Source organism: Festucalex cinctus, chromosome 20 (assembly GCF_051991245.1).
Source record: "Festucalex cinctus isolate MCC-2025b chromosome 20, RoL_Fcin_1.0, whole genome shotgun sequence".
Taxonomy (NCBI): Eukaryota; Metazoa; Chordata; class Actinopteri; order Syngnathiformes; family Syngnathidae; genus Festucalex; species Festucalex cinctus.
The window spans coordinates 10,846,569-10,862,427 of NC_135430.1; the positions used below are offsets into that span (position 1 = coordinate 10,846,569).

The 15,859-nt window shown below is 39.6% G+C and overlaps 2 protein-coding genes across 5 annotated transcripts in view; both read right to left on the reverse strand.

Annotated features, from left to right (window-relative positions):
• The window catches only part of c20h8orf34 (chromosome 20 C8orf34 homolog), a 33,417-nt gene extending 28,642 nt beyond the window's left edge, over window positions 1–4,775 (reverse strand). Inside the window, exon 1 of the mRNA XM_077509550.1 lies at window positions 4,412–4,775. Coding sequence (XP_077365676.1) covers window positions 4,412–4,480 — 69 coding nt within the window. The 5' untranslated portion in view covers window positions 4,481–4,775. The remainder of the gene's footprint in view (window positions 1–4,411) is intronic.
• Window positions 4,776–5,557: 782 nt separating this feature from the next.
• prex2 (phosphatidylinositol-3,4,5-trisphosphate-dependent Rac exchange factor 2) overlaps window positions 5,558–15,859 on the reverse strand; it is a 48,996-nt gene continuing 38,694 nt past the window's right edge. For all 4 annotated transcript variants that reach the window (XM_077509192.1, XM_077509193.1, XM_077509194.1 and 1 more), the window contains 5 exons: window positions 15,002–15,068; window positions 13,707–13,897; window positions 8,576–8,678; window positions 6,143–6,210; window positions 5,558–6,041 (listed from right to left, as the gene is read on the reverse strand). In XM_077509192.1, the coding sequence (XP_077365318.1) occupies window positions 5,996–6,041; window positions 6,143–6,210; window positions 8,576–8,678; window positions 13,707–13,897; window positions 15,002–15,068 (475 nt within the window). In that variant the 3' untranslated portion in view covers window positions 5,558–5,995. The remainder of the gene's footprint in view (window positions 6,042–6,142; window positions 6,211–8,575; window positions 8,679–13,706; window positions 13,898–15,001; window positions 15,069–15,859) is intronic.

Below are 15,859 nucleotides of genomic sequence, written 5' to 3' on the forward strand. Positions count from 1 at the left end.
AGTCTAGCTAGCACAATAAAACGCAGACATGCTCTCATCATGACTCGTCCTTGTGTGAAAAAAATGTTTCTCCGCTATGATAACAACTGTCAGATATAGCGGGCGAGGCACAATTTCCCCGTTTTGTCTGTCACTGTGGCCACAATTCATGTCGGCTGGTGTAAAGTGACGCGCTAGCGGGTGATGGATGCTTGTCATTTGGGGTAGGTGGAAAAAAGAAAAAACGTCATTAGAGGAAGAAAGATGCAATGAGACATCCGGATCAATGTGTGCGTAAAAACTACACCACACATCATGCAGTGAAAGCTTCTTACGTCGGTTTCAAAAGCTTGGACGAGGTCCAATGGGTGGAGTCTAACTTCCCCATGGATAGGGTAGTGGTTCAACACACATAATACTAGTACTAAAACTACTACAAGTTCTATGGCTGTCATTGACCATCATGGCGAGAGAATGTAGGTCAAGGTTTGCTTGCGCATGAGTCAGTGTATGATGCCAAACGGATGCTAACGCATTAGCATGCAGCCTCCGTCCTCCTCCGGGCTGCCGTCCTTCCACAAATCACATCCTCGCCGCCCTCTCCCCAAACCGTCCTCGCACTGGACCTGCTCCATCTCTCTCTGTGACATATCCTCTAAACTCTCCCATGATGCACCTGGCCTCGGGCTGTGTGTAATTACTCTTTAAAGCTGCTGTCAGAGCAACACCTCCAATAAAAAAAATAAATAAATAAAAAAAAAGTGATAAAATTCCTCCCCCAAAACAAGAGGGAAAACTTTCCTCCAGCAATATGACACATATGACACTATGAAAATAAACATCACATTAAAAAAAACAAAAAAACACTTACACTTGCTGGTGTTGAACATATTTTTTTTGTGTCCACCCTGTCATTATGGGCTCATAGCCTCTTTAACAAACTAACTTTGGTTTTCAGCCACATTATGACCATCATTTTGTCTTTCTTCACTGGTGGATAAAAGTGGATGTTTCCAGAAGAAATATTTATCCTTGTAATTGTCATCATTTTGTGTGTAAATGCGTGTTGTCAAGCTAAACATGTCAACTCTGTCATAGTGAACTACCAATTCAAATTTGAGCTGTTTATCAGCACACAGACCGCTTGATGACTGAATCATGTTGCCAAGTGAAGACATGTGCTCATAAAATACTAAAATTAGTCAAAAATGCCCACCCTGTCGTGAATGATCGTGAAATATCATTTGAAATTTCAAAAGTTGTTCTAAACATCACAGCTGGCTTGCTGACTGAATCATGTCGCCAAGTGAAGGAAGGTCCACAATGTCCTCATAAAATGCGAATCATTTGACAAAAATGTCCACCCTGTCATAGTGAAATACCAAATGAAATTTGAGGTGTTAAATAAACATCACAGCCAGTTTGCTGACTGAAATGTGTTGCCAAGTGAAGGGTCACTATGTGCTCATTAAATGTTAACATGATCCAAAAGTGTCAACCCTGTCATAGTGAAATAGCAATTGAATTTAAAATGTTTGTTAAACAGCAAGTCAGCTTCCCAACTGAATCATGTTACTAAGCAAAGGTCCACCATGAGCTCATTAAATGCTAATATTAGCCAAAAATGTCCACCCTGTCAAACTGAAATATCAATTGAAACTCAAAATATGTTTGTTAAACATGGAGTCAGCTTGTTGACTGGATCATATGAGTGGCGGCCCACCAATGCTAACATTAGCGAAAATGTCCAACCTGTTTTTGTCTACCCTGTCAGCAAGTTCAAATATTTTGCAGTCTGTATGCACACTGTCAGAAAAAAAAAGTGTGTAGTGTGAAAAGTCTGAGAGAAGTTGCAACGTCTCATTGAACACACCGGCATTCTCTTTCTCAACGTAGCTCAAGCGCCAAATAAGAAACATTTTTTTTTCTTTTTCAGGGCATTACAGCTGAAAGAGTTACAGCTTCGTTTCACGCTAAGCTGAACCTTTCTCTGTGTCTTTTGCAAAAAGACCCCTCATCAAGTCACGCTTTACCGCTCGATTGTGCTTTATGACGGAGGATCTCTCCGGGGTTTTCCCGCACGGGCTTCCTCCGTTTAAACCTAAGCTTATCTCTTCGGCGTCGTGGAGGATGAAAGATTCCGCCGTGCGTCGCTCACGCTGCGTTAGACAACTGTAAAGTTGAGCTGCAGTGAAGTAATAGTGCTCGTTTGTCTGGTTTAGAGGTAAGTAGAAAAAGAAAAATGATGCCAATTTGCAGTAAAAATGGGCATCGGCCAATACGTTTGACTTGAGCTGAATTCAGAAAACTGCACTCCGCTGTTATTGATGCTGTGACTTGATGTGTAAATGCTCACCATCCCGTGGTTGGTATGGGCTAGTTTGGTTTTCTTCTAATAAACCCACCAACAGTATAATGTCAAACTAGATGAAGAAGTGTATAAAGTTGTGGAAATATATTCAATGTAAGCAGAAAGAATTGAAAAAATTGAAAAAATTAAACATACAACAATGGCGTTCCTCAAGGTTCAATGCTAGAACCACTATAATTCACAACCAACCTTAACAAGATAGGAAAAGTAATTTTTGCTGTTTTACTGGATTTTGACTGATTTTTCAAGGCCCATAGCATATTGTGTCCTATTGCTATAAAAACATGGAACCTACCAAAAGAAAGATTAAAGTCTCTTCTTTCATCAGGAAAAAAAAGTGTATTTCTAGCTGCTTCCATTTTGCATCAATTAGCATTAGAACATGGCTAAGTTTCATTATTATTCACAAATCTGTTTAAAATAGTGGGGAAATGAGCTTTTTGATCTCTTATACTCTGCTGCCATCTGCTGGCCGTTTTTGTAATAACTACCATTATTTCAAGCATTCTCTTCAGTTCAGAGGTTGCATCTAAGCCAAAACGTATAATTACATCTTTGGGAGCATGGTAATATTTAAAATAGAACGTATTTATACGTTTTTGGGAGTAAATGAGTTAAGTGCCATGATTCAGTGAATGTACGTTTTTCCACCACAATTTCATTCATTACTAACCACAGAACTCGAGGTTGCAAATAGCACAGCTGACGTCATGCCGATCTTCTTGAGACTGAGTCAACATACTGGGACCGTGCGCGTAATGAGTCTTGAATGGACATTAGAGGTGAGTGTTTATGTGTGTTGCTGAAAACGCACACCTCTCTCACATCTGCTTAGCATGCGCTTCTTGTGTGTCGTGCTGTTACCAGCTGAATGCGCTAAAGTGTCACATCAGCACTTTGTGATTATGTTAGCACACACACACAAACGCACAACTGCGAGTGCATGTGTGACCGTGATGGAGCCGTTTGTCTTGTCTTGCTTTTAAGCAATAAAATGTGCAGAGTGGTCACACAGGTCCAACTAAACAAAAAAAAAAGGCCCGTGAGCGAATAGCTGAGGGTTCGATACCTCTATCCTCGATCCGTGCTCACAGCTGAGGTGCACTACAACAAGGCACAAATAATAATGAAGAAAACATGGGTTTGTGCATTCAAATTAGACATCTAATAACATGCACAAATTAAAAAAATAAATAAATAAAAAACATTTATATTTGGGTTAGTCCAATAAAAAAAAAAAAATTTAAAAAAAAATTAATAAGTCTGTTTTAGGTACAGAGCACATAAAAAAAAGATTTAAAATGAGCAAGCCAATAATAACACAATCAGAAAATACTGAAAAATATGTGAAATTTAGGTTATTGTAAAATGTATGGTAAAGTGGCTAATAATAAATAAATTACAAATTTAAAGGTGTTTTAAAACAGGAATATTGGTCAGGCAAGTACAAAAGTTTTTTTTTTATGTATGAAAATTGGAATAATCATGTCAAGCCCTTCTAAAATAATAAAAAATAAATTGCAATAAGTAATCTAAATATACAAGGTTATATGCATTTTAAAAATGGTTGTCCAATAATTAATAAATTAAAAAAAAAAATATTGCACACTAAACAATATCACTTCAATGAAAAATATCTGAATATTTCAGGCAAATACTGTAGTCCAAATAAACCTCAACATATATGGACTAAAATTGAAATGCAATAATGTTATAATAAATTCATTCACATTCAAAACAAAACAAAAAACAAATCTTCAAAAATTGTGGCTCACTAATAAAGTCATCCTTGGCTGGCAACCAGTCCAGGGTGTACCCCGCCTACTGCCCAAAGCCAGTTGTGATAGGCTCCAGCACCCCCCGCGACACTTGTGAGGAATAAGCAGTCAATAAAATAGATGGATGGATAATAAAGTCATTGATAAAAAAAAAAAAAAAAAAAAAAAAAAATGAGTGCCAGTGTGCCCATGAGCAAGGCGCCACTAGTGACCCCCAGCATATTGATATTTGTATGAATATGAATGAAGACAAGTACGTTACAAGAAGTTCAAGTGCACTCACCTCGAATAAGGGTCCAATTTTGTTCTTCTCCAGATAGGACTGAATCCTGGACTGTTGCGAAGACGCCATGGAGAAAGTGCCGAGTGGGAGGGAGGGCGCTGGGGGGGTGTTCTCCCGTCCCTCTCCGAAGAGCTTTCAGCGGGATGACTTCGTCCGCTGAGCCGCCGCCGTCATTCGTCCTTCAGGCGTGGAAGACCAGACGCACCGCTGGCTGCCACCTGCCCGCCGCACGCTCCACGCAGCCCGGCTGAGGGTGGCGCTCGCTCGGCCGGGGATCATCTCCGGCTCGGGTGGCACCGGCTGGCTTCCTCTTCGCGTCCCGGCGGCAGCGAGCAGCCCCACAAGCGGCGGAGATTTCCAAGTCTTCCCGCCCCCCCACTCTGGATGGATGCACGCGTGGACTGCCCCCCTTCCACCATTCTCTCCCTCTCTCCACGCATGCGCAACGCAGCGCCGCTCATTAATAAGACATCCCGCTTAATTTGCCAATTAATATTCATAAATTGAACTCACCTCACAGGATGTAGGTTACACGTCCAACTAGGCATCAATCTATACAACATATTGATCATGCCCACAGTGGTCACTTCATTAGGTACACCCGCAGAGAAAATGAGGTCGAATGAAAATCAAAACATTCCTTACCTTAACTCAGGTAAGCTATACAAAATCTTGTGTTTATAGTAGGGCCTGACCAATACAGATTTTTTTTTTCTTTCTTTTTTTTATGCTGATGCAGCTTCCAATAATTGGCAGAATTTACAATGGCAAAAATAAGATAAATCACAGGAAGGACATTTTTAAAGTTTCACAATATTTTGTCCTAGAGTATTTACCTTTCCAATAGAGAGAAAAATCAACAAAAATCGGCTGATTTTTTTTTTTTTCCAGCGGCCATAGTGCTGCTCCTTCTGGTGTGCGCACCTTTGCCACCTGGGGGCAGTATACTGCATCAATACGATAAATGATAATGTATTTCTGTGATTATTACGTATATTATCTATTATGTGTAGATGTGTTGATGTACAAAATCAATAGATTACTTACCATAATCTTACATCAGGTCAGAAATTCAGTAGTTCCATGACAAATATTTATGCTATTCAACAATGATTGTCATTATTGTGCAACAAAAACCAACAATAATTCATTGTCTGATCAGAAATTTAATATATAGATATATTCTTTACACGTATACATAATTTTAATGTTTGTATAATATATTGGGTAAAAAAAAAAAAGAACTAGCTTATTGGTGCTGTTTTCAGCTTGCATAGTCGTGACCTACCATTGGTGGTAATATGCAATCTATATGCGTGGAACCTGAGTAATGCAATAAAAACAAAACAAAAAAAAATACACCTTAATACTGATACACTACTGGGAATAATCATCATAAAAAAAACAGATATTTACAATAAACATATCAAAGGTTGTCCATATAAGGAGATATTCAAAACAGGTTACAAAAAAAAACAAAAAAACATAAAAATACTAGTATGCTTTTTAAAAATTCTATTTACACAACACTCTTATGTAGAAAAATAAGTCAATTGGGTTTTCATATTCGTCGCCTGCAATGCATTATGGGTCACCATCAGGCGGCGGAGGCTGACACAGCTTGTACAACCTGAGGAAAAATACGGAGATATATTACCCAAAAGTGATTTGTTTTTTCTTGGATTGTATACAAAGAGATTTTTTTAGCAAAACTTTTGTCCAATATTTCACCTGGGCACCGACGATGGCGTCCGATCCCTCACCCCGAGATTCTTGGCAGAGTTCTGAACTCTGGCACCCTGAAAAGAGACAAGACGGGAAGACACGCGAAGATATATTGATGAATTGATAACAGAAGATCAAGTGTTTAAAGTGTGCAAACAGTTTACTGCTGTAGGTTAGCATTATTGCTTTTATGTTGGTAGGCTTCCACGTCCTGTTTTTTGTTCCATAAAACCCATTCTTGACCAGCTTTTTGTGAACTCTTTTTAATGTAGGTCATAAATAGAGTCAAAAGCCATATTCAAGATGAATGCTGTTTATGTGTTGTTGTTATTATTACGGGCCAGTCAGGATAATCAGGAGGCGAACGCTCCTGTAGTCAGCTGCTTGTGTGCACACACAGCAGCTTTATTTTGAAAGCTGCGCTGACAAAACAAAACAAAACAAAATAAACACACACGTACACAATGAAATTACAAGCGGGAGAGAAGGCGCGCGTGCACGCGAGCGGTCATGGCGGCATGCTCGCGATAGCAGGATAGCATCAGCAATTATTCCATTCCCATCACAGCCGCCGGACAAAGATGGCCGCTAATGGCCGTAAAAGGACGGCGGGAGATAACGCATGAAATGCAAGCCGCCTCTTTAAAATGTCTTTAGACTCCATTGGCAGGTTGTTGGATGCTGTTTGTCGTTCTTATCTTGTTGAGACGGTCAATGAGACTAGGACTCGTTGGTGACCACTTGAGGCCGAGGGCGGTGTTACAGCCGAGCCTACCGACCTACCGATTTATCTGCCGACCAATTGACGAACCAATCGCCATGTACTACCCGCCAAACCTACTCGCCTATCTCGACCAAATTGCTAACTAAATACCTACCTACTGTAAACATCAACCCATCTAACAACTAAACAACCTACTTAACAAATCACATACATTACCCCCTACCTACAAACCAACTCTACTACACACTAACTTACCTATCTAGGTGCTTACCTACCTATCTAACTATCAACCAACCAACTAACCTACTTGACTATCAACCTACCTAGCAACAACCAACTTACCTACCTATCTACCCACATCTATTTAACCACCTTCCTAGCAACTAACCTAACTACTAACCTACCTTTCGGCCTACCAACTTACCTTTTACCCACCTACTTGTCTACCAACTTAACGTTTACACCTCTATCTATCTACCATCTTACCTACTGAATCTATTAACTTATTCACCGATCCACCTACCTAACTAGTAACCCACCTACCTCCATATTATTCACCTAACTAACAACTGTAAATGTCAGCCTACCTACTTAGCTACTTAATTATCTAGCTACTGTAAATGTTGACCAACTAACTGGCCTACCTATCAAACTAAAGTCTACCTACCTACCTACCTTCCTAGCAACTAACCTAACTACTAAGCTACCTTTCAGCCTACCAACTTACTTTTTACCCACCTACCAGTTTACCAACTTAACTTTTACACCTATCTACCATCTTCCGCACTGAATCTATCAACTTATCCACCTATCTACCTACCTAACTAGTAACCCACCTACCTACATTTTATTCACCCAACTACCAACTGTAAATGTCAGCCTACTTACTTAGCTACTTAATTATATAGCTACTGTAAATGTTGACCAACTAACTGGCCTATCTATCAAACCAAAGTCTCCTGTATTTATTTACCTACCCACCTACCTACCTACTGTAAATAACCTACCAACCAACCTATGTATCAAACCACCTACCTATTTACTATAAATGTCAACCTACCTACCTAACTAGTACCCTACCTACCAACCTAATTATCTATTTACTGAAAATGTCAACCTACTAATTTTTCACCCGCCTACAAACACAATTACCTATCTACTGTACATGGACTAAGTCAACCAACAAACTGACTTACCTATCAAACCAAATGCCTATTTACTCACTTACCCATCTACCAAACTAGCAACTTACCTTCCTATTTATCCCCTTACCAACCTACCCACCCTATCAACTGTCCTACCTACATACAAATCTACATACTGTACCTACTTACTCAGGTAAAACTAGTTACACTACTAACTAGTGGGCTGGCATACAAACTGCAAACAATAACAATAATTCTTGTAAAACTTGTAAAATGTTTGATCCACTTAATTCTCATCATTAAGTCATGAGTACAATCAATTTGTGGCACGGATATGAATGTGTTTATCAAAGCGCATCGAACGGTGGCCTTTAGCGCCACCTTTAAATCGCGGCACGCGGCGAGCGGGCCTCCCTCGGCGCCGCCGCGACCTTTTCATTTTCAACGCTCATGTCAGCAAAGCGCATCCGTTATGTTTTGACAACGTCGGGCTGCGAGCGTGCGGAAACATTCGTCATATTTGTCACATTTTGCCCAGCGCCTAAAACGCAGCGTCAATATCGGCGCTACCTGCTTCCTCATGACATCCGTGGCCTGCATGATGCAGCGAGGCGGCAGCCCGTGGTTGCGGGCTAAGAGGATGGCCTGCTCCAGCGTCACGCTCAGGGTGCAGCTGTGGCAAAAAAAAAAAAAAAAAAAAAAAAAAAAAAGACATACAAAGTCAGTGTTTCGTGGTTCACATAGTCAAAGAAGGTGGAGCCAATATTTAAATGTCAGCCTATAGGAAAATGCAATGGGCAAATTCAACTGCAATCACAGAGATGTGGTTTAATTACAAAAAAAATAAAAAATAAAAAATAAAAAGTATTGAAATTTTCCCCCCCCCCGCATTTTTTTAATTTAAAACAATTTTAACATTATCACAAGATCTAGTAAATATCCCTACCCGATAAAGTATGAATTTGAAGGAATATGTAGTAAATGAATAATACATTGACAAAAAGTGAATTTATTTTCCTATTTACGGTTTATTTTTTCATGTCATATAATCAATTCAGTGAAGTAAAAACTACATTTAAAAAATAAATCAAGGGAAAAAAAATAAACCATTAAAATCATGACTAGTTGTTGTGCCCTAAATAATTTGTAAAAAAAAAAATGCCTAAAAATAAAATCTATGTATTGTATATACAAAATCCAGTGTACAGATTATGAGTATTTGACAAAAAAAGCATTATTTACAAAATTACTAAATATTAAGGAAAATGTAAAAAACAAAATGACCACAAAAACAAAAATCAGTGAACAAATAAAGCAAATTTTGACTATAATTATTTTTGTTGTTGTTACTACTTATTGTTTTTAAATATAATGCAAAAAACAAACAAACAAAAAAGACAATGCATACTATACTATAATAATAATGCCTAAAAATAAAATGTACTGTATATACAAAATCCATATAAAAAACGAAATGATCACCCAAAAAAATAAAAAAATAAAATAAAAAAAAATCGGTGAACAAATAAACACTTGCATACTATATACGGTATAAACAAAATAAAATATACATACTTGTGATTTTTTAAGAAAAAAATACTACACAGCAATTAATACATAGTAATCCTGTATTTACTAAAGTAATGAGCAGTCAGGAAAATGTACAACCAATTTTTAGATATAAAAAATTATGTTTCAGATTATGGTACATATAACAATTTTTACTCAATAAAATATTAGAAGATATGACAAAAAAAGTCATTTGAGTGCTTTGTTTTAGACAACATAACATTTGGGGGACATTTTGTTTCACTTGTTAGACTGAAATTTCCTGTACGAGTTTATGTAAATATGGACAGCGTGAGGCAAGATTTTGGCGCACTACGGTGACCCCAAATGATCAAAAAGGGTCACAATTAAAGAAATTTTAGCTTGAGAGATAGCAGATGACGTCTCCTTTCCCAGTTGTCAGCGTATCTGTTGTGGCTCTGGGGTGGGATTTGCGTTCGTTCCCCAACTGTTTGATGTGGTGAAAATGGTTGTTGACACCAGTTGGTGAGTCATTAGCCACGACGCGTGTTTGCATGTTGACACAGATAAACACAAACACATAAAGAGGACAAGCGCGTGAACCGACAACCCAAAGAGTGCGAGCGACTGGGTGACCTTTCGGCGTGAACAAGCCTCGCTGGTTTATCGATCGCGAGTCTTTTCGCTGCAAATTGAAGTGTCCAGAGTTCCTGCACTGCCTGTCGTGGCTTCCATTGACTCGCCTTCCCAGGGGATGGCGCGAGAATTGGAAACTGGAGAGCAAAGTTTGGAAAATCGTGCGGCGGCGTGAGCAACTGGTTGAACCGATTAGTCGAGTCGAGATGAGTCATTTGACCAACACGTTATGTATTTAAAACAACCACATAGCTTGGCCTTTCAAGCTTCCTAGCTTAATGCTAACGCGTCTATGTTGTGGCACTATAAGCAACGGATTGAATTGATGTTTTTATATCGAACAATATCACAGAGCGAGTTTTTGCACGGCATACTCTGTCAGGATGTGTGGCTTAAAAACTTTGGAAAAGTCTTCTGCTTGAGAGTGAAAAAATAGCATTTGAAAAAATGAGAGAAGTCTCATTTTAGAAGCATAACTTACACGACGTACACAAAGTCTGCAGCAGGCTACCTCGGAATATGTTAGCCGCCGTTTCCACATTAATAACGACGGGTGGTGCAAAAAAATAAAATAAATAAATAAATAAAAAGTGGATCTTTAAATATCTCCCGAGCTGGAGCGGGATGAAGGAATAGCGCGAGGCATCCTCCCTCCCTCTCCCGCTCGCTTTATAGGAGGCGCTAGGAGGTGATTTATGTCCGCCTGTTTCACGCTGTTCCAATCCACTTTACACCCCTGCCGAGTCCAAAGCCATCCAAGCGCAAGAAACAAAAGAATAAAAACAACAAGGGATGCTAATAGAGGTCGTGAGAAATAAAGACAAACAAGTGGAGACTGTGGAATATAGCTAACGTGTTTATTGTAGTCATTTCTAGATCTTTGTTACTTCTTTTGGAGACTGAGGGCAACACGAAAAACGGGATGATGCGGCAAAGTGGAGATGATGGAGTGCAGCGGATGTGTGATCAGTTTCATCATTGAGAGACGTTTATTCAATTTTATTCTAGAGGGGACAAGATGCAGCAAATAGAAAATGGCCTCTTACAACAAAGTTGACACTATGACGTATAACTACCTAGTGTTTATTGTTGCCATTTTTAGCCTTTTATTCAAAAGGAGACTAAGGGCAGCAGATAAAACAGGCTGCTGCAAGAAAGTGGAAACTATAGAGTGTATTTACAGCGTGCTTATTGTTGTCATTTTTAGATGTTTATCCTCTTTACATTGTCTATCCAAAAGGAGACTGTGGGCAACTTATATACACATGCTAGCTATTTTCCCTGCTCCCGTCTCCTCTTGAATAACTGAAGATAAATTGCTACAAATGACAAAACTAATCACACATTATATACATTCCAGAGTCTCCACTTTTTTTTTTCTTTTTTTTTTTGCAACAGCCCGTTTTCTTGTATGCCCTCAGTCTCATCTCGGATAAAAGAAGAGGATAAGAAATGACAAAAGTAAACGCACAATTTTTCTCCAAAGTCTCAATTTTTTTGCAGCTCGTTTTCTCTGATGCCCTTAGTCTCTTTTTGAATAAAAATGTCAAAATGGCAAAAATAAATAATATATCATAGTGTCAACTTTGTTTTAGGAGGCCATTTTCACTGCTACCCTCTGTCTCCCAAACAGCCAGCTAAAATTGTCAAAACTGATCACACATTAACAAGACTCCAGAGTCTCCATTTGGCGCCAGCGTCCGGCTTCTGTGATTTTTTTTTTTTTATTGTGATAATATGGACATACATAAATTGTATCAAAAGTCATGAAGAGATGCTTGCACACGTCTGAAATTTTCTGCAGGAGTCTCTTGCTGCCCTAAGTCTCCACAAGGATAAACAGGAAGTAAATAGAGGAGCGCAACAGAGTTGGCCCTTTCAAGTAGAAGTACTTTGACAGGAAGGGGACCAGTCAATTGCCTCTTCTCCCATCGACCGCTATATGTGGCCATTGCTAATTTGCCCTGAGCTGAGTCGCCGTTCATCACTTGGGCGGAGGGACGGAAATATCCCGATCGTTAGTCACCACCGCCCGCCTTTCATCTTCCTCCTCCTTCGCCGCCCCGGTGACAGTTCCCATATCTTTTTGTCTCGCTCGCACGCGCCCGCCGCCCGCTCCCCGGAGGGCTTTCATGTGACTGATGGCTTGATGGAGTCACGGCGAGCTGATCGCTAATGGAAACTTTCTGCCACTTTATTAACCCGACGTGGGTTTGTTTTGTGTGCGAGCGCCGGCTGTTTGAATGCGCCGCGACCCAACGGATGACAGCGAGGACCCTCGACACGAATTCACGTCCGCCGCTAACGCAAATTCGAAGATAGTCGGCATAAAATATCGGCGTGAATGCAGTCTGAAAAGATTTTCTACTTGCTGCTGTTAAATCTGTAAATATACGATTAAAACACAGGAGACTGTGGAGAGAATGTTTTTATTACTGTCATTTCTAGTCGTTTATCTTCCTTTTATTCATTTTTTTTACAGAGGGAAGTGAGAAAACAAACTACTACATCAAAACTGGAGACTACAGGGCATCGTAAGTGTATGTTCATTTTTCTCATTCTAGCTATTTATCCATTATGAGATTGAGGGCAGAAAAAAATACTAAAGCAGCAAAGTGGAGACAATAGGACATAGCAAGTGTGTGTCTATTTTTGTCATTCTAGCAATTTATCCTTCCTGATATTTAGGGCAGCAAGAAAACAGACTAAAGCAGCAAAGTGGAGACTAGGGGTAAAAGCAAGCAAGTGTTTATTTTTAGTCATTCGAGACATTTATCCATGAGGGGACTAATGGCAGCAAGAAAACAGACAACAGCAGCAAAGCAGAGATTATGGGCTATAGCAAGTGTATGTTCATTTTTGTCATTCTAGCAATTTATTCACAAGGAGATTGAGGGCAGCAAGAAAATGAGCTGCTGCTGGCTAATATGCAGTATGCCTATTTTTGTTATTTCTAGACATTTATCTCTTCTCTTTCGGAGACTGAGAGCAACGAGAAAACAGACTACTGCAGCCAAGAAGAGACTATGGACTATAGCCACCATGTGTTGATTTTTTTAACTTTTGCTATATAATTGAGAAGAAACTGAAAGCAGTAAGAAAACAGGCAGCTGGCAGTAATGTGGAGAGTATGGAGTATGTTTAACGTGTGTTCATTTTGTCATTCTTGCTATTTACTACATCCTTGAGGAGACTGAGGGCTACAGAAAAAGCACTGCTGCGGTGAAGTATATACTATAAGCATAGCAACTGTGTGTTTATTTTGATCCTTTCTAGCTGTTTATCTTCTTTTATTTAATGTACAACAAGAAAACTATCTTCTGCAATAAAGTGGAGACTGTGGAGCTAAGCCAAGCATGCTCATGAGAAGCAGTGGGCCCAATTAGGTGGAACATCCTTGCTGCTAATTAAAGAACCGCTGTGGCATCAAACTGAGAGGTAGACGCGGTGATAAAAAGGCAGGTCACGGCAGTTCAAGGCAGCCGTCGGCACGTAAATGCTAAAAGGTGAGCGGGGGGGGAGTCGCGCAACTCACCGGTGAACGCCGTTGTTGCACATGACCACGTGGGCGGCCCCCAGGCGCGAGCACAGCTCCGAGGCCACCGTCAGCAGGCCCACCCCGGACGCGCCGCAGGCGGTGTACTGGCAGGCGGCCGTGCGGCGACTGCGGATGAAGCTCTCCAGCAGGCGGCAGAGCTCGTCCACCGCGTTCAGCGGACGCATCAGCTGCGGACAACGACAACACCCGTGAGAACTCGCAGTGAACTCAAACAGTTTGGCAGAACAATTCATTTCAATAAATAAATAAAACAAAAATAAATAAAGAGAGCCTTTGAGCTGTGTTTACTTAATCCCCATCTGTATGAATGTATTATACTGCTACCCAGTGGCCAAGTTGGGCACACCAGAAAGTAGGGATAGGCCGATTATCGGCTGCCGATATTCAGCACTTTGAAAAATTTTGAAGAATCATATGGCCGATAATACATATATTTAAAAAAAAAAGTTAACTTCAGTGTTAACTAATTTAAATGTAAATTTAAAAAAATACATTTTTCATTTTCATTTTTGCCGACCCTACGAACTCTCTGCATCTTGTTTTTGTTTGAAATTAAAACTAAAATAAGTACAAATTTAATACTTCAGATATTTTGAAATGTTTGAATACTTTATTTGATGTAGAAAACAAAAATGATGAAAAAAAGATGTCTATTGACTAAGATAAAAAATAATAATAAAATAAATAAATACAATAAAATAAAAATATTTTACTAACCCTGAAAGTTGCTCAATAAACAATAAATAAATAAAAAATAAGAGCTAGAGTTTGTATTTTTGCCAAAATTTGATGCTAAAATTTTCCCATTTTTGTGAAAATGAAAATTGGCTCCAAATATCAGTTATCGACATCCTTGACTACTAATAATCGGTATCGGCCCCAAAAAAAACATATTGGTCTCTCTCTACCAGAAAGAGCAGCCCAATGAATTGAATTGGAGCTCATGATACACAAATATGACATATTATAATATTAATATAATTTTTTTAATTACAATATTATAGTGTGCTATTTTCCTTAGTTTGCTATTTTTTTTTTAATACATTTCAATGTTGCCAATTTTTTCCTCTGACCAAAAAACTAAATAAATAACCACAGCGCTGCACCAAGTTAAAAAATAAAAAATAAAAGAAAAATAAATAAATAAAAAAATAAAAATAAAAAACACATTCAAGTTTTCTTGTCCATCTATTAGTCAGTTGTCTACTTCCTGGTTTGGATGGGCAACGACAATAACATTTTTATGCTTGGCAGAGGTTTGAACTTCTTACCTTATCTATGAGGGCAGCTTTGGGTGCAGAACTGGGCGGCATGTTGGACTGATCCATGTAGAAAGCCCTATGGGGGGTTGAGGAAAATAAGGTGGGGGGAGGGGGATGGGGGGGCAACAATTTCCATATGGACTTAATGAAGCGGAGCAACTCCTCAAACAAAAAGTGGCTCTTTGAAAACCTCGCATGCCATCAGCTTTTCTGGAAACAAATAAACCACCTGCTTATTATTAGCGTCACAGGCGCCATCCATTTTCAGCATCAAGTCTTACCCCTCCACCGGGGGCAGCAGCGAGCCGGCAGCAACTTTGGGACGCAAACTCAGCAAGTGTGGGACTCCGTCAAACGTCTGTAATCCACTCGCGGGCTAAAAATAGCAACACTACACTATATTAAAGTGGTTGTAATAGAATCCCATGGGCTTTTACTTAAAAAGAGGGAGGGAGCAATCATGATGTATGGTGCGCATTTACGAGGATTTAAAGGAGATGTGACAACAGGCAACGCAGGGGTGGACTGCAAAAAATATCAGGCGTCTAAATTTAAACGCAACGTGACATTAATCGGGGTGCGGTGTTATTATTTTCCCACACAAATGTATTGCAGCTGACAATCAACCCAACAATTATGGAACATCACGCCTTTCCAAAGCCATTATTTGAGGAAATAGTGTATTACTGCAGACTAACATTCGAGTATGCGTGCATTCATACAGAATATGTACAATAGCTTGCAATAATAGGCAGCACCTTAAGGCCAGCTGCGGGCGAGCACCCCATAAATCTGTTTCCCAAGCGGCCGGTGGGAGAAAGCCGGCCAGGGGGCGGGATAACGGCCCGTGTAATTGCTTCAAGACGG